Consider the following 25,397-nt stretch of genomic DNA (forward strand, 5'->3'; position numbering starts at 1 on the left):
AAAAAAAAAAAAAAAAAAAAAAAAAAAAAAAAAAAAAGAAAACAGAGTGAGGTACCAAGTTCTGGGCCATCTCCAACATTACAGGCTGAAAGAGAAAGAGGAACCAGTACTTGAAAAGGAGGAAGAGTAACTGGCCAGTAAAATAGGAGAAAATGTAGAATAGTGGTGTCCCAAAATTCAAGCAAAGAAAGTTATTAAAGAAGGGGATGTAACAGTTAATTACAGGGGCCAAGAGAGCTAAGAGATGATGATTAAGATAAAGAGTGAGGAATTACCTTGGAATTGACCATGAGAACTTGTTAGTGATCTTCGTGAAAGTTCTTTCATTGGAGTGGTAATGGCAAAAGCCAACTAAAATGGATTCAGGGAAGTAATAATAGAGAAAGTGAAGAAAATTATTTCAGGGTGATCCCTATACATGGGAATAGAGAAATGGAGTAGCTACAGGAGTCAAAGAAGAGTTTTATTTTTGGATGGGAAATACTTCACCAGGTTTACATGTTTACATGCTAATGGAAACATCTTAAACTGATTATTTCATGACTAATTGGAAGCAGTATGTGTTATGTTCTAAAGTACATTAAAAGGATAACAAGAAATGTGGGTTTTTAACCATTATGGAACTGTTTTCATACATAAAATGAGGGCTAGTCCAGGTGAGCTCAAACTCTGACATTCTGAAATTCTGTAATTATCTACTGTGTGCTTCCCTTGGCCTCTCCAACAACTCTTTTCACCTAATGTAGTAGGCAACTTTATTAGTTGTTAATACTAATAGAGGCTGCAGGTAATCATTCACAATGTCATATATACCCCAAAGTCCCAAAGCTGCTTATTGGCATTGGAATTTGGAGTCTAGTACTTCAAAAATTCATGTCTGCCAAAGCCTACACATCAGCTGCTACCATGATCAGAGGGAAAATGGACCTTGTCTCTCTTCTGCTTTCCACATCTGAAACAAGTGCATATTATTGGCAGAATCTGAATTATATCCAGAGCTCTGGTGGCAAAATAGTTTGAGTGATATAGGTTTCAGGCGTCCGTCCTTTACAGAAGAAGAGCACGGCAGTCAGGAATAGATCATTGCCAGTAGGTAATCCCACACAGCTAGTATAATGAACTTAATGAAAAATTAGATTAAAATTCTTGCCCTAAATGTTTTTTTTTTTTTTTTTTTTTTTTTTGGCCTTACCATTAGATGTAATTTGTCATGTTTTTCTTTCCTGTTCGTTAGATAAATCAGTAGAGCATTTACTGTGGAACGGGTGCTTGGTGTTCTTTAATCTTCAAGGAATTCTAATGCAAGAAAAAGAATTTTGTTTTAATTTTACTGTCTTTGTTCATTTGAAGGAGATGTGTAGTTTAAAGTCTTATTTCATTCTGTGCTATTTTGGGTACATATCTTTCTGTAGGGAGCTTAGATATGCTTGGAAATGTGAGAATCTTAGCTACTATAGAAGGGAATGATGGAGAAGAATCTATATTTGTTAATAGTAAAGAAGTTCCTGGTTAGAGGAAGGAGAAGAATTACTCTGCTTTTATGCTGTTGTCAATGCCAAGCATATTAAGATTTAAAAAAAATTCTGTTTCTTAGTGTAAAGAGCCTATAAGGGTGACTGGCACAGCATTGATTTCCAAAGAATATTTCTTGAATTACTGAAGAGTAGAAAGAAGTTTAGAACTGAGTCCCAAGGAACTATAATATTATACTGGAAAAAGAAACCAGACCACTCCACCCCCCATCATGAGACTAACACTTTACAGACTTACTGGCAAATATAACTGCTGTCCTTTTTCTTTTCTCATTTCAACCTTTTTTTCTTCCAGTTTACATCTTTCAGTTGCTAAGAGTATCCCAAACTCTTATAAAATATTCTGTAATTTTAGTGAACTGACATTTCTTTGAAATATCTGTTGTATCTGAGCATTATGTCTTATAAAATATTCTGTAATTTTAGTGAACTGACATTTCTTTGAAATATCCGTTGTATCTAAGCATTATGTCTTTGATTTGATTTGTCCTATTTCATAGTTCTATCCTCTTCCTAGACTTTGAGTTTTTAGAAAAGGTAAAGGGGAAAATTAATGAAATATCTTTCAAAATGAAGGCAAAATAAGGACATTTTCACATAGAGAAAACCAAGGGAATTTGTCTCCAGAAGACCTGTGCTATAAGAAATGCTAAAGATGTTTTTTTAAAAGACTTGGGTAAATGATACCAGATAGACCCCCAGATTAGCAGGAAGGAAGAGCATCAGAATGGGCAAATATTTGGGTAAAAAGACCAGACCTTTTTTTTTTTTTTTAAACTATCTTTATCTTGTGTGTGTGTACTTAAATGTCTTTAGAAGACTTGTGTTTTTAAAGCAATAATAATAGCAATTTATTGTGGGGTTTATAGCTTATATAGAAGTAAAATATAAGACAATAAGAACACAAAGGGAGGGAGGGATAAATGGAATTATACTATTAATAAAGTTTTTATGTTGCTCAAATAACATTTCAAGATCGACTGTGGTAACTTGGATCAAAGTATAATCTCTAGAGCAACTACTAAAAGCTAACATAAAGGAGTACAGCTAGAGCCAGGCATGGTGGCTTGTGCCTGTAATCTCAGCTGCTAGGGAGAAGATTGCTTGAGTCCAGGAGTTTGAGAAGCTGCGGTGAGCTATGATTACATCATTGCTCTCCTGTCTGGGCAACAGAGCAAGACTCCGTGTCTTAAAAAGAAGAGAAAAAGTATATCTAAAAAGACAATGTAAGAAATAAAAATGGAATACTAAAAAATATACAGTTCAATGAAAAGAAGACAGGAAAAGAGAAACACATAAAGAACAAATAGAATAAATTAAAAATGCATACCAAGGTGGTAGACTTAAATCCAACCAGTTAAATTCAGTGGGCTAAACACATCAATTAAAAGGAAGAAATTTTCAAACTAGATATTTTTTTAAAAGGAAAGATCCAACTATATGTTGTTTATAAGAAACAGCATTTTAAATATGAAGACACTGAAAGATGGAAAATAAAGGTGAAAAAGTATGTATGCCATGCAAACGTGAAGCATTAAAAAGCTGGCATCGCTATATTAATCAGAAAAAGTAGACTTCCAAACAAAGGTCATTCTAAGAGACAACAAAAGAAATTTTTTTATTGATAAAAGGAGCATACGAGTAAGATAAAACAATTCTAAATGTATAGACCCCTAATAACAAAGCTTCAACCTACGCAAAGCAAAAAGTGATAAATTGAGAAAAAGATCTACAGCACAATTGGAGATTTTAACATCCTCTCATTTCTTTGTAAATGTCTCTCACATTTTTGCCAATTATGATCTTTTGCTAAACCCACACAGTTGAAAATGCAAAAGCTCATGACCAGTTTTTCAGAGGTTGCTTAGTTAATTGATAAAAATCTTGGATAGGTAAACGGAATATCTATTTTCTGTTTGCCTGATATCTCTGTAACTTGGCTTTCCCTAAGCTTACCCATTCCTTTCTGAGACTAGGGAAAGAAGTCTGGCTTCTTTCAGACTTCTTTGCTCATTTCATATGGGCCAAAGTAGCACAAATCATTTAAAATTCACCAGCTATTTAATCTGTTCATTTTAAACCTTATTTTTATCCACTAGCTATAATTTAATTTTGGTTTTATTTACTACTTACTGGATAACTATGCCAGTAAGTGTAGTATTTTTTTTTTAAGTATAGTATTTTATTATTTAACTGTGTTTTTCTTTTCATTTTATTGGTGATTTTTTTCATTTGTTGTTAAACAAGACATTTATCGAACAGCTACAATATACAAGACCCATATTAGATTTTTATAAAATAAGATCCTTGACTTATTACAGAGCCAGAAGTGGGGACCCCTATATTCATCCCTGCATATTGGTTCCATCCACCAAACAAAATTGTTTCTTCTTCTTTTCTCCCTTAAACTTCTGTACTTGCTTCTGGTTTAGCACTTATCACATCGTATTGTTTTCCTATATCTGTCTTCCCAGTTAAACTGCGAGCTTTTTAAAGGCAGAAGTCAAATACTTAATTTTGTAGCTTGGGCGCATGTAGGTGCTTTGATTACTGAAAGATGGATATATGGACACAGTAATGAACAAATGATTAAAAAATTATTTAAACCGTTGTTTGACAGGGTAAGATTACTTTCTAATGTAATAGAACTTGGTAATATGCCCTTGAATTCTGATACCCTGACAAACCTCTTCTGAAAATCAGCTTACAAAACTACCAGGGAGAATAAAAAGGCATAGTGCAAAGCAAATGCTATGTGAAAGACAGGTGTCCAGTGTAGTATATGTGGGCCACTAATGGGTGTAGATAGAACTGTTCTCTTGAGAAGAGTCATCAGTGAGAACTCTTTAATGATGGCTTAGTTCATATATGTATTTTGGCATGAAGGTCTCTGTTTAACTCAGTAAACAATAGGATCTAGTTTCATAATGGACTTTTCATACTTCTTAGGAACTTGTCATTGGGAAGATAATTATTTTAGATAAGCATACATTGTTATATGTTCGGTAATACTTATATGGCTTGGTCATGAAAGTGGTGCTTATACTAAGCTTTTGGGCTCTTTCTTTAAACTTAATGGGAAGTGCCTTAAATGCCTTAATCTCCTTAAGACACTTCTCCCAGATGAGAATGGACCTAAAGAGTTCTAATATCTGTTAGTGTTTAATTATTTGAAATTAATATGTCAGAAATCTTAGCAATGGAAGTTTAACAATTTAAGTATAGAATGAGCCAGTATAGGAAGATTTCATATAATTTCATGATACAGTATTAAACTTTTTTTTTTTAATATTCCAGGGTGCTCTGGAACAGGGCTCAAATTCTCAGCTGATGGCTGTTCAATACACAGAAACCACTAGTATCAGGTAAGACAGTGCAGAAGCTCTTGGCCAGGGAATTTGAAATAGCTGGTATTTTAAGAAAGTTGAAATTCACACTTCCCTTTCACCTTAAATTTGTTATCATCTATGAGTTTTAGTCATGTACTCAGAGATATATATATATATATATATATATAACATATACTACTGAGCAGTTGGAATAAAGCCAGATAATTTCAAAAGTTCAACTCTCCCAAATCCCTTACATACAAATTTAGTCGGAGTGCTGTTCCATCGTAATTTTGATGAAAATCTTGAATACCCATAGCTCTCTTGCCCTTGATTTGCATCTGTTTCATGAACTTAGGGGAAGGGAATATTATTTTTTGAGTGCTCTGTGCCAGGTGTCCTCCTGAGTGCTTTACATGCATTTTATCTTTAAATCTATATAAAAACTAAAAGTATATTTTATATATAGAAAAACTGGTCAAATCATTTTTTTTTTTTTTTTTTTTTTTGTAATTTTCAGAGTAATAAGACCTAGTGGCAGACTCAGCATTTGGATCCTAGCTGTTTTACTGACAATGCATTTTTCACTACATAATACTAAAGATTTTGAAAGGTTTCGAAGAGAATGTTGTATCTAGAGGTTTAAATGTCTTCAAAGGGAAAGATAATATGGGAAGCAATATGGTGTCATGGTTAAGATGCTAGCTTTATTTGCCCTGTTGGGCAGAGTTCAAATTGTAACTCTGCCTCTTACTTTGTGGGCTCAAACAGATTACATGCAATTGAAGTTTCCTCATCTACAAAATGCTGGCTGCACAGAGATGATATAATGGTTAAATTAGATAATATATTTAGAGCACTTAGCATGGTACGTAAATGACAATGGTAGATGATAATGATGTGATGTTATTGACAACAGTATCACTGAAGTGAAAGTTGAGAATCTCAGCTTCCATCTGTAGCTTTACCACACACTTGTAGTTCACTTATACGAATTTAACATTTATTTAGAATATACTGTGTGCCAGTGTTGTAGGCACTGAAAAAAAAATACGTATAGATAGATAGTAAAAATGTAAGTTGAAAGCTATTTTATTCATTATACTAATAACTGAGAATTCCTATTAAATGGCAGTGAGCAGCATATCAGCAATCATGAATGTTTAAAATGCTGAGATTGTATTATCCTGCTGAAATTGATAATTCAAATATATTTAAATAGTAACTAATAATTCTCTGCTAAGCAGAATATATCCTTCAATTGCAATACATTTATTTTAAAAATATATCAATTTTTAGATGCATGGTTATGATGGCGTGGTCTTTCTTCATTAGTTAAAATGTTTTAGTGAATTACGGCCAATTTTCATTTTTTGTGGATTCCATATTTGCTAATTCACCTACTAAAATCTGCCAAAAGGTATCTGTAACCCCTAATATTAGCAGTGCTTTTCTCATCATTCGCAAACATGCGTAGATGCTCCCTGGTGAGGTTGAACAAGGCAGTGTTCTGCCTTCTATTTTCAGCTATATAAACAAGGTCCTTTTCACAGTCCACATTTTTCATAAATTTGTGCTTTTTCTTGGTAATTTTGTTGTTTGAAATGGCCCGAGGCATATTGCTGAATTGCTGTCTAGTGTTGCTAAGCCCAAATGGGCTGTGGTGTGCTGTGTGGAGAAACTGCGTGTGTTAGATACGTTTCATTCAGGCATGATTTATAGTGCTGTTGGCTGTGAGTTCAAGTTAGTGAATGAATATGTTAAAGAAGGTGTTTTTAAACAGAAACACATAAATAAGGTTATATATTGATCACTTGACAGAAGTATTGTAACCAGAGGCTTGCAGGAACCGAACCCTGTATTTCCCCTAGGAGAATGGTTTAGGATTCACTAATTCATTGATGGCAGTGACTTTTTAGAACATAACTATCACAAAATGCAAGAAGTGACTATATATTCAAAATATTGTAATCAGAAATGGCCTAGTGAACAAATGGAGTTATTTCAAAGGAAGTTCTTGTAACTCATTTATTACTTCCATTTAGGTCAGTCTTTTTCTCTTCTTAAGTTAATAATATATGATTGATACATACAAGTTTGAGGAAAAACGAAGCATTACAGGATCCCTTTAACTCTTCCAGATATTGGTCCTAAACACTAGAAGATCCTGAACACATTAAGAACTCTATTAGAATCATTTGACTGTATCTTTTGGGACATGATGTGGTTTGAGGTATTATCATTTTAGTTTTTAATTTTAGTAAGGCACACACATGGTACTTTTAATATCAATGACTAGCAATTGTTGAATAAATCCTATGGGACAGGAGCCATGCTTGGCACTTTACATATATAATATCTCCAATAACAGTCCTGCAAGGTTTGTGTGGTTATCCTCTTTTTATTGATGAGGAAACAGTTTGCTCATGGAGGGTGATTTCCCCAAGAGTACCCACTTGAGAAGTGAAGCAGGAATTCTAAACCAAGTCTGTTTTCAAATCCTCAGCTTTTTCTACCTTTCACACAACCTCATAGGCAAGCACACCTTCATATATTTCAGAAAGTGATGAAAAATGACTTTTCCTCAGATTTAATTTGTATTACTAAAAAAATTAAAAATCCTTCAAACCTACGCAGAAATCTCTCTGTTTTCTGATACTTTCATTATTTTTACGTGCTTTGCAATGTGTTTGACCATCTAGTACATTTTAGAGCCTTGATTCAGAAATCAGAATTTTAGCATTAGTGAATGGGTTCTTATAAAATATCCTGATCCTTGGGCTTTACAAAATGTTGTTATCAAAATTACTGCCAAAGTGCAACTAATATTTTGGTTGAGAGAGATTCTTAGAATTCAGACACAGCCTTAGAATGGGAAGTACTTTGGGAAAACATGAAACTTTTTATTTTAGTAATACCTTATATTTTTCTTACTTTAGCAGGAACTCAGGGAGTGAGCTACAAGTGTATTATGCTTCACCCAGAAGTTATCAAGACTTTTTTGAAGCCATCCGCAGAAGGGGAGACACATTTTATGTTGTGTCATTTCGAAGGGTAAGTTCATCTTGAAAGAATTGAGTGCTTACTGTACATAAGACATTGGGCTGAATATTGTGGAAAATACAAAGATGTGAGAAATAGGAAGCAATATAAAATAAATTATGTGAGTGGAACAGTCTAGGTACTGTAATACATGCTTTACTTTGAGCTGTTGAGTATTATAAAGATGAACATGGAATTGGTGTCAGACTATGAGTTTATATTTAGGAAATATAAACTACTTGTTGATTTTTATTGTTTGTAATCCTGATAGCCATACTGTATTTAACGAAAGGAAAAGTAAAAACATAAAAATATTCTATTTAGGCTTTTCCTATTTAGGCTTTTAAACCAATTCCCATTTGGTTATTGAGAAATAGACTTCTGAAATGTAGGTTTGAGATGGATTATAGGCTGATTATTAATCGTGGAATGTTTGGATCTGTGTTCCTAAGACTCTCTATTCCTCTTTTATCTCTTCTTAATTAAACATTTGCTTGGTGAAGAGTGCATTAGATAATCAGTTAGCTTATATAAAAGTAAATGTTTATACTAGCACTTTTGAATGTTATGAATATTAGGCTAAATGGAAAAAATGCATAGCTATTTATATTTCATCTACTTTTTCTATAAAATGAAAATAGTTTCTTCATAGAGTTGCCATGTGAATATGTCTGTTAGAGTGCTGTATGTTAACCCAGGAGCACATGAATGAATTAGAATTCCTCAGTGGTGGTTTCTATCCCAAGATGTTTTTTCTTTCTCTCTTTTTTTAAACAAAAGAAGGGACTTCACTATGTTGCTCAGACTGGACTCAAACCCCTGGGCTCAAGTGATACTGAGTAGCTGACCTTTTTTTTTTTTTTTTTTTTTTTTTTAAGAATACACTGGGTGTGGTTAGAAGTAAGTACAGTTGACCCTTGAACGACACAAGTTTGAATGAAGCAGTTCTATTTATATGTGGATTTTTCTCAACCTTAGCAGGATGCCAAACTCACTTATATGCAGGGCCAACTTTTCACACATGTAGATTCCACAGGGCTAACTGTGGGACTTGAGTGTGTGCAGATTTGGGGATACACAGGCGGCTCTGTAACCAGTCCTACATAAACAGAGGGACGAGTGTCTATACTAACAGTAGAATGAGCAAATTTATTCTCTGATTATTACCGCTCACTATCACTGAAATTCTCAGTTAACTAGTTAATTCTTTTCCTAAGGTATAAATATCTAGCAGCTCAGGTTTTTAGGACCAGAGAACTTTGATACTTGAAAACTAGGGAGATCAAACATCTTATATATTTTCAGTTATTAATCAAAAATGCTAAGAGATTTGGAACCCTTTAGCCATAGCGTCTCATGATCACTGCCTTTTCACAAAATTCCCTGTGTTCACCTTACTCTCTCAGACATAATTGGTATATTTCTATATAGCACAAGCCTCAAAGTTTCTTTTCAGCAGCAAGGGGGCAGCTGAGAACAGTGTTTCCCGCAAGGTTCCAACTATACTGGTCTATGAAAACAGAGTATTTCCTTTACTATTGACATAATTATGTTCAAAGTAGGAGAAAAAAAGTAAACTTTTAAGAATAAGATTCAGCACTGTGAAGAAGAAACCTGTTGGGTGTTAAAATGATTGTGTTGAAGTGTATTTTATGGAAGTTACTGTAGAAGCATGTTTTTCATACTCAATAGACAGTTTTTCTGAGGTTCAGGATAACTACTGTATCATTTGATGAAAACAGTATAACAGATATTAGAAGTAACACTTGTCAAGCCATGGATTGAAGTCATGGTTAGTGCAGTTTTTCTAAGGGAAGAAAACAAGTATTTTTTATAGAGAAAACAATCCTAGCTTTTTTTTTTTTCTTTTGAAATGGAGTCTCTCTCTGTTGCCCAGGCTGGAGTGCAGTGGCGCCATCTTGGCTCACTACAACCTCCACCTCCCAGGTTCAAGCAATTCTCTTGCCTCAGCCTCCTGAGTAGCTGAGACTGTAGCCACATGCCACCACACCTGGCTAATTTTTGTATTTTTAGTAGAGACGGGATTTCACCATGTTGGCCAGGATGGTCTTGATCTCCTGACCTCATGATACACCTGCCTCGGCCTCCCAGAGTGTTGGATTACAGGTGTGAGCCACCGCGCCCAACCAATCCTAGCTTTAAAGGGACTGTATTTTTATAAAAGACAATGAATGGTGGTTTAAAAAATATATATGCATTGCGTTTTTTTTGCATTTGTAAAAAGTGATTTCTCATTAGTTTGCTATAAAAGTGCTGTTAGAAAATTATTGATTTCCACTCCCCCCACAGCCCCTTGATGTTCAGAAAGACTGTTAGGACTGTTTCTCACACAAATACTATTAGGAGCATGTCTAACATTCTGTTTGGATTTTTCATTTTCGAATTACTGATTTATCACATTTTGGTGTTTTCTATCAAGGGAGAGTAAAGATAAACCTGAACTGAATTAGATAATGGTAGTTAGACAACATCCTTTTCTATTTTTTCTTGTTTTGGTTCGGTAGTAGGGAAAAGGAAGTTAATTTTATCTTGATGACTGTAAACTATGTTATGGGACAAGAATTTAGTTCTTAACTGCCTGGATTGTTCTTTTTGCTCTTGCTGAAATGAAAATGAAATAATAAATTACCTCATGCTTGGTCTTCTCTTTCATCTTTCAATATAAAATATTCTAACAGTTTCATTAAAAAGGTGAGTGGCCTCATTTCTTGTGTAGAAGGATGTAGACTTTTTCTCCCACTTAGGTTCTTAATTTTATTGGCAGAAATTATTGTAATTGATACTACATTGGAAATTCAGAAGAAGATTCCAGAGTCCCAGGTTTCGGCTTAGCGTGAACCACACATTTATAATGAAGCCAATAAGCAAGCCATGTTATTTTATTTTATGAATGGACATGTATTTAACAAAATATTTTAATACCTATAAATGTAGAAGTAGCCATTGACTGTTTAGTACTGTTATTTAAGCCACTCTCTCCCAAACTGACACTCCCTCACACCCTGCATTCCTGTACCTTTTAATCTCTTTACAGTTGAGCTGTTGAAATTATTTTCTCTAAAGCAGACACACTCTTGGGTAACTACTGAGTTCCTGTTATAGCTCAGCAAGAGAAAATGCTTATGATCCCAGTAGTCCAGACAAAGGTCCAAACTGCTTCTGTTCTTTTGACTTTCCTTAAAGAGTTTTTTAACCACCAACATAGTAACCTATTCTGCTTTCTTTGCTTAGTTCTGGTTATTTGTAGCTTATTTTCCTGTAAACACTTTGCCTTTTCTTCCTCTCTGATTTGTTTGTTTTAGTGTGATTTGGAGAGGGAGGTTGAGGAATAACTTTTTCTCAAACTTCCAAGTCACTTTGAGTGTAGAATAACTGATACATTAATAAGACAAAATCCAATTAAGTTTAATGCTCTTTTTGTTTGTTTTTTGGTTTTTGGTTTTTTTTGTTTTTTTAAAGAGACAAGGTCTCTATTGCCCAGGATGGAGTACAGTGGTACAATCATAGTTCACTTTAGTCTCCAATTCCTGAGCTCAAACAGTTCTCCTGCGTCAGCCTCCAGAGTATCTGGGACTATAGGAGAGTGCCACCACACCCAGCTAATTTTTATTTATTTTTTGTAGAGATGAGATCTCACTGTGTTGCCCAGGCTGGTCTTGAACTCCTGGGCTCAATAATGCTTATTTTAAAAATGCTTTTGTATGATAGACTATTTAGGGAGGGAGGGAGGAGGTTGATTAAATAATATAACAAAATGAATTCAAGAGCTAAGACAGAAACAAATACTCAGGAAAGCTCAAATAAAGTTAATAAGAAGATGATTTTAAAAGGGCAGAAAATAAACATTGAGAAGAAAGGTGGGGAAATGATATTAATTTATTATTTCAATACACATTTAAATACCATCCTTACATATTGCTGTCTCATCCACTAATATATAGGGAAAGCATTTCTTCCTGGGGCAGTTTTTCATTAAAAACAGGTTCTCTTTGAATCAGATGACTATGAATGTCAGTTTGCCATATTATCTCTAGTTGTTTAATATTTTTTCTTTTGCAAATGAGATGGGTGCCTACTTTGGGAACATTTTTCATTTCTATTACATTTTCTGTTTTCAGTACCTGTCTCAAATTGTAAGTAAACACGTAAAGTGTCTTTTCATCAGTTTCAAATACATACATAATATTACAGAAGAACCTGAGCTATAGCCGTATGACTGCCTGAGAGGTGTCTCTTTCTCTTCTCTTTCCAAGTATTTTAAATATTCTAGCAATAGTACCATATTTGGGTATTCACCCCTTACTGGTCCCTTATAAAAATTATTAACACTATCATATATATGGCATGGATTATAAAGGTAACCTTAAGTAATAGGGACTTGTTGTAAGATACATGAGATTAAAGAAGCACAAGAAGCTGGTTCAGAATCCAAATAATCCCTCTGTGCTTATGCTTCATAGGGTGGAATATATACTAGTCTTCATGGAGAATTGGAATAGGTTTATTGTCATTTCTGATTTGACAGCAGCTCCAGTGATTCCACTTTAATCTTTTTTACACATTACTGATTCATACTCCTCAAACACAAAGATCTGATTGGGTAGTTCTGTTCTCTTATGCAGAGAATTACTGTGGCAGCTTTGGCTTATGAACCATAGTTATTCATTTGTGACAAGAAAAATAGGGTTGGCTTCATTAAATGTATTCCCTTGCTTTGTAAGCCAACAGCTTTATGCAGAAGGAAGAACATGGGGCTGCTCTTCTGAGGAAATGATTGTGGCAGGTGCTGGGAGCTTCATACACTATTATATCACACAACCTTTTATTATTATTATTATTTTCCCCCATTCTTAGTAAGTGTGCATTAAATTCTTTCTTGTATTGGTGTCTAATTGTTTGATCTAAAAGGCCCATCTTCTCATTTATATGATAAGCCTTTTGAAGGCAGGAAATACCGTATGCTTTTGTGACCACCCCTGACACTCAGCGATGCCTACCACTGAGTGCTTACTGAGCAGAATGCTTTTAGACGTGATCCATTGAGAGAAGTCACAGTGATGGAAGTTTGTTGTTTTTCATAATCATTTAAAATGTATTTTTTACATTGTTTTGCCTAAAGAAATTGGAATCTATTTTACTGATCTGAGAAGTAATATAAGCTGTGCTTATATCTACTGTGCTGAACTCCAGTAGAAAGTTTAGTTAGAGATGATCTCTGTTTTGTCCATTTATAGTTTGCACTAGCCAGATATGATCAGCTTATTATTGTCTCTGAATCTAAGCTGTAAAGCTAAATAACTCACCTGGGTGTAGCTTTCTATGTCAGTAAGTAGAACTTTGAGGTACTTGCATCTATATTTAAAATTATTTGTTGGGAGCAATTTGGAGTAGGTTTTTGTTAGACCTAACTGATTTCTTTTTTTGGAGAAGGAATGGATTCTAGTCTTTGTACAGATTCAAGCAGTAGGAGCCAGAAACTTGAAACTTTGGAAACATTGTAGGAAATACTGTAATTATTGCAAAAAAAAAAAGGTTGACTGGTGATGTTATTTGTTCAAAATGTTTGCCAGAGGTTTAGTCCCACGGATGGGCATAAAAACGAATTTCAAAAATAGCAATGATATTTTATAACTTCGTACCTAGATTAATACCTAAAACATGAAGAATGGCATATTTTCTTAATGCTTGTTATTTATTTCTTAGAAATTTATGTTTAGTTTGTATGCATATATAAAAATTCTATATACAATTATATGTATATATATAAAATCTTCAGAGGCAGGAGGAATTTCTTTAGTATCAAAGGAAATTAGTTTATAAAGTCTACTTCAAAAGGGTACAGCTCCTTCTTTTGCTCCTAAGACCTCAAAACTTGAGTGTACACATGGATCTTGGAGTTTGGCCATTTTCTTATCTCCACTTTTTCATGGCCTTTCAGCCAAATTCTAGCTGGAAAACAATGTGAATAGATGAGTTTGGAAAGATACTTGCATTTTAGAAAAGGATCTTATCTCAGAAGAGAGATGTTTTAAGAAACCTTCTTTTAGAAGGCTTTTTAAAATTAATTTTTAACTTTAAAATATATTCTCATTCAGGTCTAAAACACATTATACAAAAATAGAGCAGAGTTGACTGAGTACCCTAGGTTAATAAACTTAACCTAGATTTATTTAATCATTATACCAATAATGTTCTTTTTATATGTCCATTTTCTGTTTCACTTTATTATATACAAATATTAACACTTTAATGTAAACTACCTTTGTAGTTTACAAACCTCTTTCACATGCATAATCTTAGAAATTCCTTACATATAATCACATAAGTATTCTTAGTCCAATTTTATGGCTGAAAAAGCAGAAGCCAAGAGAGGTTAAGTAGCTTATCTAAGGATACAAAAATGGTAAGCATTAGAACTAGGGCAATAATTAATGGATTCTAATTTAATACAGTGATTTTTTTTCTTTACATTGTAGTGCTTTTTTCTTTATATCTGGTACTTCTAGATATATTACAGCATATGTAAATAACAAATTATTCTAACTCTCTAAAATCAAGATATTTCATTGACAAATCTGCTGGACAGTTTTGGCAGATTCATTACACAACTTCAAAAATTTTTTGTTTGTTAATTACCCGATTGTAGGTTAAGTACTTTATTAGATTATGCTTTCATAATGCTGGAGAATAATATAATAGTTTGAAATATTATAATATAGCTTCAGATTTCAAGTCAGGAAATAGAATAAATAGGCCTTGAAAGTTTCTGGTTTCTTTTTAAAACAGTATCTGAAATTTCCAACATGGTGGAAAAGAAATGTCTTTGCTTTGTCTTAAAAAGGAAGTAGTTCAGCAAAAATAGAAGCTGTTTTAGTTATTGGTATTCTAGAGCTTCTCATTGAAAAGAGTGGGATTTTTGTGTGTGTAAATACATTTTATTATGTTTTCTGTATGTGGCATGCTAGGTCTTTGAGAACAGAAGCATTTGATCTCAAAGTCCTTGTTAAATGTGAATTACTGTTGTGTCGTTTTAGAGGATTTAACTATTTGTTCTTTGTCTCTATAACATTGCTAGCTAACGTAAAACATTTTTTTTTCTTACACTTTTCAAACACAAAGTCTAAAGTAACTTGCTTTATGTTTGAGAAATGATTGTTCAATAGTCTGTAACTAGACTTGTATATAGCCACAAACAGAGAACTTGTAACTCAAGAATAATATGAAGTCTTCAAAATTCTCAGAATGGTGGGCAGATCCATCCAAGTCTTGATAACTTTTCAACTGTTCTTATTTGCTTGCGCTATTTGGTAGTCTTATTATTGTAAAATGTGTTTTTCATATGCATTTGTTTAATCTCCCCCTTTTAGGTTGTATGCTTTCTCTGGGCAGGGATAAAGTCTATTCATTCTGTTTTGTCTTTTACAAGATCTATTGCAATGCATTGCAGGCTGTGCAGAGTAAGTCCTAAATAAATGTTGACTACTCAGACCACTAACTGTTTATTTGTGCCGTTTACCCTTATTTTTTATGTCCTGCTCTTCAAAAGATTACTAGAGGTGGGGTTTGCAGAAACAAAGGAGGACATTTTTCTCAATGAATGTTTAAAATTACTTCAGTGGCTTGGATAGCAATGAAAATTTCAAGAATATATAGTCAGCTTTGGTGTGGGTGGACTTTTAGCTGTGGAATAGAATAATCCCTGAAAGACTTCTAAAGTTACACTGAAAAAAGGGTGGGAGGTGGGAGAGGAGCAGAAAAAATAACTATTGAGTAACTAGGCTTACTATCTGGGTGACAAAATAATCTGTACAACAAACCCCTGTGACACGAGTTTACCTATAAAACAAACCTGCACATGTTTGTTTGAACTTAAAATAAAAGTTAAAAAAAGGAAAAAAAAAGGTAGGATTTAATGATTGATAGCTTAAAGTTCTCATCAAAATTTTTTGTGATGAGGGAAGAAAATATTTCCCCAAAGCAGAACTGCTTTCCCAGGAAGAGCATTTCTTCACATCATGAATATGTGAGGGAAAAAAATGTATTTTAAACAACTCATAGGTACAGACCCTAGGGACCTACATTCTAGCTCCAATTTTGCCACTCAGTGACATCTGCTATGTGACTTTAGAGAAATCACTTAGTACCTGTCATCTTCAGTTTCCTTATATGTTAAGTGATAAAGTTAGTGTAGATTTGCTTTGTTCTTTCTGGCTCCAGAAACCTATAGTTTTCTTCTGTGTGTTTGTGTATGTGCACACTTTCCTGTTAGAAAGCTGTAGTATTGCTTTAAACTCTTAGAAGTTACTAAGTGATTCAGTCTAGTGGAGTTAGTATATTTTACGAGTTTTGAAAAACAACCATAACAAAAACAACAAAATGTGAGGTTACAAGGTGGGGCTATAAATTAGTTTGTTTTTTGAATAGCTGGCAGTTTTGTAATTTATGTAATAACACTTACACAGTACACAATACGACAACCTTTAATGTTTGTAATATTCCTGAGATAGGTGCAGTTATCATCATTTTATAGTTGAAGAACCTGAGGCAATTGTGTCCATTGTGAACTCCAATAAGAAAGATTTAAAAAAAGGAAGAAAAACTCAGCTGTAGAAATGAAAAAACAAATTTATCCATTGTGACATAGTTTAGAAATGGTAGAGTCAGAATTTAACCAAGAAAGTCTGGCTCCAGAGTCTATATTCTTGATCATTTCCCTCTATTGCCTATTTAAGATATCCAAATATCATATCTTTGAAGGTAGTCAACTTGGAGTTTAATTCCATTGATCTCTCTTTTCACAACATATTTTGAGTAGTTTCAGGATCATTTTCCAGAGACCAAGATAAAGCCCCGTGGAAAACCAAGCCACATGTTACTCAAAGTAATAGTGTGGGAGGAACAAGAGCCAGCAGGGAAACACAGAGGAAATTATTAGAAATATAGGATAATTGGAAGAGTACAGATGAAGGAAAATAAATCAAAATTGTTTATGTTATTTTAAAACATAGAGGTCAAGGAAGAAGAGTTCAGAAAAGGAGGCTGTCAGTGGTATTAGATGTTATAGAGCTCCCTGAGAATGAGAAATGAAAGAAACTCATTTGTCTTGTGTAAACATAAAAATCATTGGTAACTTGAGATTATGTTTATTGTAGAGTAATCAGAACAGAATCCAGAGTAGAGATAGAATGGGAAAGAAAAACAATGGTTTGGTAAATTTGACACTGGAAGGAAGTGGAGATATCCTAGATATAGATAAGGAGAAGAGAACTAAGAGTGTGTGTGTATGTGTTTGTGTTAAGGATGGGAGGGATATAAAGATAGGATATAAGGTAAATAGGGACTATTGTAGTTAGTTTATATACATATAAGAATAGAGTTTATGTTTTATGCTTGACAGATGTTCTAAAGGAAAATAAACAAGTCATTGTTTGTTCCTCATCTGTATTGTTTTCTGTTTAAAGTAAAAGCATGGAGAAAGTTGAACAGTTTTTGTTTATTTGCAGTAGGTCTACAGAAAAGAAAAATAAAAGAGTGTATGGAATTGAAACCAGATTTTTGAAGAATAAAATCATATTTAAAGTACTCCTTGAGATATCAAAAGTCTTTTAAATCTTAAATACGAAGCTGGTTTTTAATAATGGTAAAGAGTTTTCAAAATGTTAAAGTTGATAGATCTGTTTCTCATTTAACTTATATGTAAATGATTTTATAATTTTTTCTCATATTAAGTTAGAAAACTAGCAAAGTAGCCTACATAAAATTTGGTATAACCTTTCTGATGATGTCACAAAACTTAATTATGGAGGAAGCAATTATTATAATTAGGAAAAATTGTTGACTTATGATCTAACTCAGGACCAAGGTCTGAAACACTCATGTCATTTCCTCCCCTCTCCTATATACAGTGATTTGTTCATTTTGGACTCTTAATATTTTAACTTTTGACACCACCGGCAAATCTAAACACTGACAGTTAGTGTTTTCCTGAAAAATCTTAAGACTGATAATTGTGTGATATTTATTTCAACACATTGCTGCTAATCTTCTATAAAGATCTCATTATGGGTGGGCTTTCAGGAGACATCCAGTTCATAATATGGGCATCACACTGGAAGCCTGCAAGATGGATGATTGGCTGAGAGTAGAAGTATAGTATCTAACTAAATAATAATTATGCGATTGTTTAATGTCTGTTTCCCCTGCCAGGCTCTAAGTACCCTGAGGGCAAGAACTCTTGTCTGTCTTAGTCATGACTCTGTTCCCAATACATGGCATATCAGGCATGTAGCAGGTATTCAATAAACATTGAATGAATAAATGAACAAATTAACTAGATACCAAATCCATCAGTTTGACACTATATTCTCAATTAGTTTATATAGTCACTGTAATGTGATAAAGAAATCGTGATAGTCCAGTTTACTGAGTATTGTTATCAGGACCATCTGTGTCTCATGTTTAAGTCTAGAAGTCAGTCTTTGAAAATGAGTGAATTCAAATGCATTCTTAAAAGTCTAAGTGCCATTTTGCATGAGGGAAATTATATACCCAGTAAGAATTTCTCTGTGTTTCAAAGTCGAAATACTGATCTTGGTAATACATGGACAGAAAGGATTATTTTTCAGTTAGGGTGCTAAACAGATTGTGCTATCATTTTAACCTCTGGAATGAATAAGCCCCAGACTGAATAAGCTCCTTATATAATGTGTCTGTGATGTCCTAGAAAGATGAGACTGTCCCCTGCAGAGTGCTCATTTCATGTATGGAGTGAATTTAAGATAAGCTTGTCAAGTTGCTAAATCTGACATAAACTGTCTTTTGAATAATTTATTTGGAGTCATCTCTGTCTGATTATAATATGCCTTAAAATAAATCTTGAAAAATTAAACTAAAATATATCATACAGAATAAACAGTTTACATGTAACAGTTAACAGTAACATGTAAACTGTTACTCAGTTTACATTTTACAGCTGTTTCTTTTCTGATTCCATTTTTTATTGAATAGAAGTTCAGTAACTTTTATTCTGTTACAAATGAGTCTGTCTTGGTCAGTGTCACATACTTACTTTGAAGTTCCTTAAAGAGGTCAGTTGAATTCTCCCCCCAAAATGTGCTTTGAATTAGCAGCTTCTGAATATCTATTCTAGTAGAGCTATGAGCAATGTGAACTAGAGAGAATGATTTACAGTAAAAATAATAATTTTTCTTTGACTTTGGAATGAGGATAATCTAAGCCACAGCCACATAGGCAGACATTTTCTGATGTATGTAGGTATGTTTGCTTGTCCGTCTATCTGTCCATTCCCTTGTTTTCTGTATATTTGACCCTAACCTTTCAGGCTTCTATTTTGCCATCAGGTGCAAAACCAAACTGAGCGATAAGAGAATGGAGATCTTTAAATCAGTGGTTCTCAAACTTTTTGGTTTCCAAATTCCTTTATGTTTTCAGAGAAACATTAATGAGAAGAGTAGCATTTTTTTTTTTAACATTAAGAAAAATCTCTTTAATAATTGGCTTAGTAGAAACCAGCTAGACTCTTATATCTGTTCTTTTCGGTCAAAATATATGAAGAAAATCCAGCCTCACACAGAGATATAGTTGGAAAGGAAGGACTGTTTTAAAAGCCTTTCAGATAATTGTGGGTATTCTTTGATGCTACACCAAAATGCAACAAGAGGTAGTTTTTTAAAGGTTAGTTGCAACATGGAAGCCAAATCTATGGACTTTTAGTAATCTGAAATTAAAATCCATTGGTTGATCTTGCACTTTGAATGAATCTTTTACCTATGCAAGGTTTTGTTACATTATACATTGGTCATTTGAAGATACTGGTTCACTGAGTTATGCAGGTCTTCCAAATGTTGACACATTTTATTATGTATTAAAATGTCACATTCTTTAATACTATCACAAATCTTATCAGAAAAGTCATTAAGTACTATGAGCAGTTCATGGTGGCAGATACAAGTTTTCCAAAATTCTAGTTTTCACTCGAAGGTTCAAATTTTATCATTGTTAAAAAATATGTCAGTTTTCCTTGAAGTGGTAGATTCACTTAATTTATTTTCAAGACATATCTATCAGATACCCAAGGCTAAACAACTATAGTTTATCAGTCAGTCTTTCAAGTAAAAGTGATGTTCCATGAAGAAAGTAGCTAGTGCAGCTCACAACTCAGTTATACAAGTGGTTTTCCTCTAGACAACAATTGTACTTTGATATGCGGCAGAAATGTTTTGTGTGTATTTCCCATTTTGTCATACAGAATATTAAAAGACATCTACTTAAGGGTCAAGATTTCATAAATTAATAACTTTTTCATCTTATTATTATTATACTTTAAGTTCTAGAGTACATGTGCATAATGTGCAGGTTTGTTACATATATACTTGTGCCATGTTGGTGTGCTGCACCCATCAACTCGTCAGCACCCATCAACTCGTCATTTACATCAGGTATAACTCCCAATGCAATCCCTCCCCTCTCCCCCCTCCCCATGATAGGCCCCAGTGTGTGATGTTCCCCTTCCCAAGTCCAAGTGATCTCATTGTTCAGTTTCCACCTATGAGTGAGGACATGCGGTGTTTGGTTTTCTGTTCTTGCGATAGTTTGCTGAGAATGATGGTTTCCAGCTGCATCCATGTCCCTACAAAGGATGCAAACTCATCCTTTTTTATGGCTGCATAGTATTCCATGGTGTATATGTGCTACATTTTCTTTTTTTTTTTTTTGAGACGGGGTCTTGCTCTGTCGCCCGAGCTGGAGTGCAGTGACTAGACCTCACCTCACTGCAAGCTCCGCCTCCCGGGTTTACGCCATTCTCCTGCCTCAGCCTCTGGAGTAGCTGGGACTACAGGCGCCCGCCACCTCGCCCGGCTAGTTTTTTGTATTTTTAGTAGAGACGGGGTTTCACCGTGTTAGCCAGGATGGTCTCGATCTCCTGACCTCGTGATCCGCCCGTCTCGGCCTCCCAAAGTGCTGGGATTACAGGCTTGAGCCACCGCGCCCGGCCTGTGCTACATTTTCTTAATCCAGTCTGTCACTGATGGACATTTGGGTTGATTCCAAATCTTTGCTATTGTGAATAGTGCCGCAATAAACATACGTGTGCATGTGTCTTTATAACAGCATGATTTGTAATCCTTTGGGTATATACCCAGTAATGGGATGGCTGGGTCATGTGGTACTTCTAGTTCCAGATCCTTGATGAATCGCCAAACTGTTTTCCATAATGGTTTAACTAGTTTACAGTCCCACCAACAGTGTAAAAGTGTTCCTATTTCTCCACATCCTCTCCAGCACCTGTTGTTTCCTGACTTTTGAATGATTGCCATTCTAACTGGTGTGAGATGGCATCTCATTGTGGTTTTGATTTGCATTTCTCTGATGGCCAGTGATGATGAGCATTTTTTCATGTGTCTGTTGGCTGTATGAATGTCTTCTTTTCAGAAATGTCTGTTCATATCCTTTCCCCACTTTTTGATGGGGTTGTTTGTTTTTTTCTTGTAAATTTGTTTGAGTTCTTTGTAGGTTCTGGATATTAGCCCTTTGTCAGATAAGTGGATTGCAAAAATTTTCTCCCATTCTGTAGGTTGCCTGTTCACTCTGATGGTAGTTTCTTTTGCTGTGCAGAAGCTCTTTAGTTTAATTAGATCCCATTTGTCGATTTTGGCTTTTGCTGCCATTGCTTTTGGTGTTTTAGACATGAAGTCCTTGCCCATGCCTATGTCCTGAGTGGTATTACCTAGGTTTTCTTCTAGGGTTTTTATGGTATTAGGTCTAACATTTAAGTCTATAATCCATCTTGAATTAATTTTCATATAAGGAGTAAGGAAAGGATCCAGTTTCAGCTTTCTACTTACGGCTAGCCAATTTTCCCAGCACCACTTATTAAATAGGGAATCCTTTCCCCATTTCTTGTTTTTGTCAGGTTTGTCAAAGATCAGATGGCTGTAGATGTGTGGTATTATTTCTGAGGACTCTGTTCTGTTCCATTGGTCTATATTTCTGTTTTGGTACCAGTACCATGCTGTTTTGGTTACTGTAGCCTTATAGTATAGCTTGAAGTCAGGTAGTGTGTGCCTCCAGCTTTGTTCTTTTGGCTTAGGATTGTCTTGGCAATGCGGGGTCTTTTTTGGTTCCATATGAACTTTAAAGCAGTTTTTTCCAATTCTGTGAAGAAAGTCATTGGTAGCTTGATGGGGATGGCATTGAATCTATAAATTACCTTGGGCAGTATGGCCATTTTCACGATATTGATTCTTCCTATCCATGAGCATGGTATGTTCTTCCATTTCTTTGTGTCCTCTTTGATTTCACTGAGCAGTGGTTTGTAGTTCTCCTTGAAGAGGTCCTTTACATCCCTTGTAAGTTGGATTCCTAGGTATTTTATTCTCTTTGAAGCAATTGTGAATGGAAGTTCCTTCATGATTTGGTTCTCTGTTTGTCTGTTATTGGTGTATAAGAATGCTTGTGATTTTTGCACATTAATTTTGTATCCTGAGACTTTGCTGAAGTTGCTTATCAGGTTAAGGAGATTTTGGGCTGAGACAATGGGGTTTTCTAAATATACAATCATGTCATCTGCAAACAGGGACAATTTGACTTCTTCTTTTCCTAACTGAATACCCTTGATTTCTTTCTCTTGCCTGATTGCCCTAGCCAGAACTTGCAACACTATGTTGAATAGGAGTGGTGAGAGAGGGCATCCCTGTCTTGTGCCAGTTTTCAAAGGGAATTTTTCCAGTTTTTGCTCATTCAGTATGATGTTGGCTGTGGGTTTGTCATAAATAGCTCTTATTATTTTGAGGTACGTTCCATCAATACCGAATTTATTGAGCGTTTTTAGCATGAAGGACTGTTGAATTTTGTCAAAAGCCTTTTCTGCATCTATTGAGATAATCATGTGGTTTTTGTCTTTGGTTCTGTTTATATGCTGGATTACGTTGATTGATGTGTGAATGTTGAACCAGCCTTGCATCCCAGGGATGAAGCCCACTTGATCATGGTGGATAAACTTTTTGATGTGCTGCTGGATCCGGTTTGTCAGTATTTTATTGAGGATTTTTGCTTCGATATTCATCAGGGATATTCATCTAAAATTCTCTTTTTTTGTTGTGTGTCTGCCAGACTTTGGTCTCAGGATGATGTTGGCCTCATAAAATGAGTTAGGGAGGATTCCCTCTTTTTCTGTTGATTGGAATAGTTTCAGAAGGAATGGTACCAGCTCCTCCTTGTACCTCTGGTAGAATTCAGCTGTGAATCCATCTGGTCCTGGACTTTTTTTGGTTGGTAGGCTATTAATTGTTGCCTCAATTTCAGAGCCTGCTATTGGTCTATTCAGGGATTCAGCTTCTTCCTGGTTTAGTCTTGGGAGAGTGTAAGTGTCCAGGAAATTATCCATTTCTTCTAGATTTTCTAGTTGATTTGCGTAGAGGTGTTTATAGTATTCTCTGATGGTAGTTTGTATTTCTGTGGGGTCGGTGGTGATATCCCCTTTATCATTTTTTATTGCACCTATTTGATTCTTCTCTCTTTTCTTCTTTATTACTCTTGCTAGTGGTCTATCAATTTTGTTGATCTTTTCAAAAACCCAACTCCTGGATTCATTGATTTTTTGGAGGGTTTTTTGTGTCTCTATCTCCTTCAGTTCTGCTCTGATCTTAGTTATTTCTTGCCTTCTGCTAGCTTTTGAATGTGTTTGCTCTTGCTTCTCTAGTGCTTTTAATTGTGATGTTAGAGTGTCAATTTTAGATCTTTCCAGCTTTCTCTTGTGGGCATTTAGTGCTATAAATTTCCCTCTACACACTGCTTTAAATGTGTCCCAGAGATTCTGGTATGTTGTATCTTTGTTCTCATTGGTTTCAAAGAACATCTTTATGTCTGCCTTCATTTCGTTATGCACCCAGTAGTCATTCAGAAGCAGGTTATTCAGTTTCCATGTTGTTGAGCGGTTTTGATTGAGTTTCTTAGTCCTGAGTTCTAGTTTGATTGCACTGTGGTCTGAGAGACAGTTTGTTATAATTTCTGTTCTTGTACATTTGCTGAGGAGTGGTCAATTTTGGAATAAGTGTGATGTGGTGCTGAGAAGAATGTATATTCTGTTGAATTGGGGTGGAGAGTTCTGTAGATGTCTATTAGGTCTGCTTGCTGCAGAGATGAGTTCAATTCCTGGATATCTTTGTTAACTTTCTGTCTCGTTGATCTGTCTAATGTTGACAGTGGGGTGTTGAAGTCTCCCATTATTATTGTCTGGGAGTCTAAGTCTCTTTGTAAGTCTCTAAGGACTTGCTTTATGAATCTGGGTGCTCCTGTATTGGGTGCATATATATTTAGGATAGTTAGCTCTTCCTGTTGAATTGATCCCTTTACCATTATGTAATGGCCTTCTTTGTCTCTTTTGATCTTTGATGGTTTAAAGTCTGTTTTATCAGAGAGTAGGATTGCAACCCCTGCTTTTTTTTGTTCTCCATTTGCTTGGTAGATCTTCCTCCATCCCTTTATTTTGAGCCCATGTATGTCTCTGCATGTGAGGTGGGTCTCCTGAATACAACAAACTGATGGGTCCTGACTCTTTATCCATTTGTCAGTCTGTGTCTTTTAATTGGAGCATTTAGTCCATTTACATTTAAGGTTAATATTGTTATGTGTGAACTTGATCCTGCCATTATGATATTAACTGGTTATTTTGCTCATTAGTTGATGCAGTTTCTTCCTAGCCTCGATGGTCTTTACATTTTGGCATGTTTTTGCAATGGCTGGTACCGGTTGTTCTTTTCCATGTTTAGTGCTTCCTTCAGGGTCTCTTGTAAGGCAGGCCTGGTGGTGACAAAATCTCTAAGCATCTGCTTATGTGTAAAGGATTTTATTTCTCCTTCACTTATGAAACTTAGTTTGGCTGGATATGAAATTCTGGGTTTAAAATTCTTTTCTTTAAGAACGTTGAATATTGGCCCCCACTCTCTTCTGGCTTGTAGAGTTTCTGCCGAGAGATCTGCTGTCAGTCTGATGGGCTTCCCTTTGTGGGTAACCCGACCTTTCTCTCTGGCTGCCCTTAAGATTTTTTCCTTCATTTCAACTTTGGTGAATCTGGCAATTATGTGTCTTGGAGTTGCTCTTCTGGAGGAGTATCTTTGTGGCGTTCTCTGTATTTCCTGAATTTGAATGTTGGCCTGGCCTGCTAGGTTGGGGAAGTTCTCCTGGATGATATCCTGTAGAGTGTTTTCCAATTTGGTTCCATTTTCCCCCTCACTTTCAGGCACCCCAATCAGACGTAGATTTGGTCTTTTGACATAATCCCATACTTCTTGCAGGCTTTGTTCATTTCTTTTTCTTCTTTTTTCTTTTGGTTTCTCTTCTCGCTTCATTTCATTCATTTGATCCTCAATCGCTGATACTCTTTCTTCCAGTTGATCGAGTCGGTTACTGAAGCTTGTGCATTTGTCACGTATTTCTCGTGTCATGGTTTTCA

The 25,397-nt window shown here is 34.9% G+C and overlaps 1 protein-coding gene across 1 annotated transcript in view; it reads left to right on the forward strand.

Annotated features, from left to right (window-relative positions):
* The window catches only part of ATF6 (activating transcription factor 6), a 245,648-nt gene that overhangs the window by 93,025 nt on the left and 127,226 nt on the right, over positions 1-25,397 (forward strand). Inside the window, exons 12-14 of the mRNA XM_031935524.1 lie at positions 1,413-1,508; positions 4,801-4,897; positions 7,801-7,915. Coding sequence (XP_031791384.1) covers positions 1,413-1,508; positions 4,801-4,897; positions 7,801-7,915 — 308 coding nt within the window. The remainder of the gene's footprint in view (positions 1-1,412; positions 1,509-4,800; positions 4,898-7,800; positions 7,916-25,397) is intronic.

Source organism: Piliocolobus tephrosceles, chromosome 1 (assembly GCF_002776525.5).
Source record: "Piliocolobus tephrosceles isolate RC106 chromosome 1, ASM277652v3, whole genome shotgun sequence".
NCBI lineage: Eukaryota > Metazoa > Chordata > Mammalia > Primates > Cercopithecidae > Piliocolobus > Piliocolobus tephrosceles.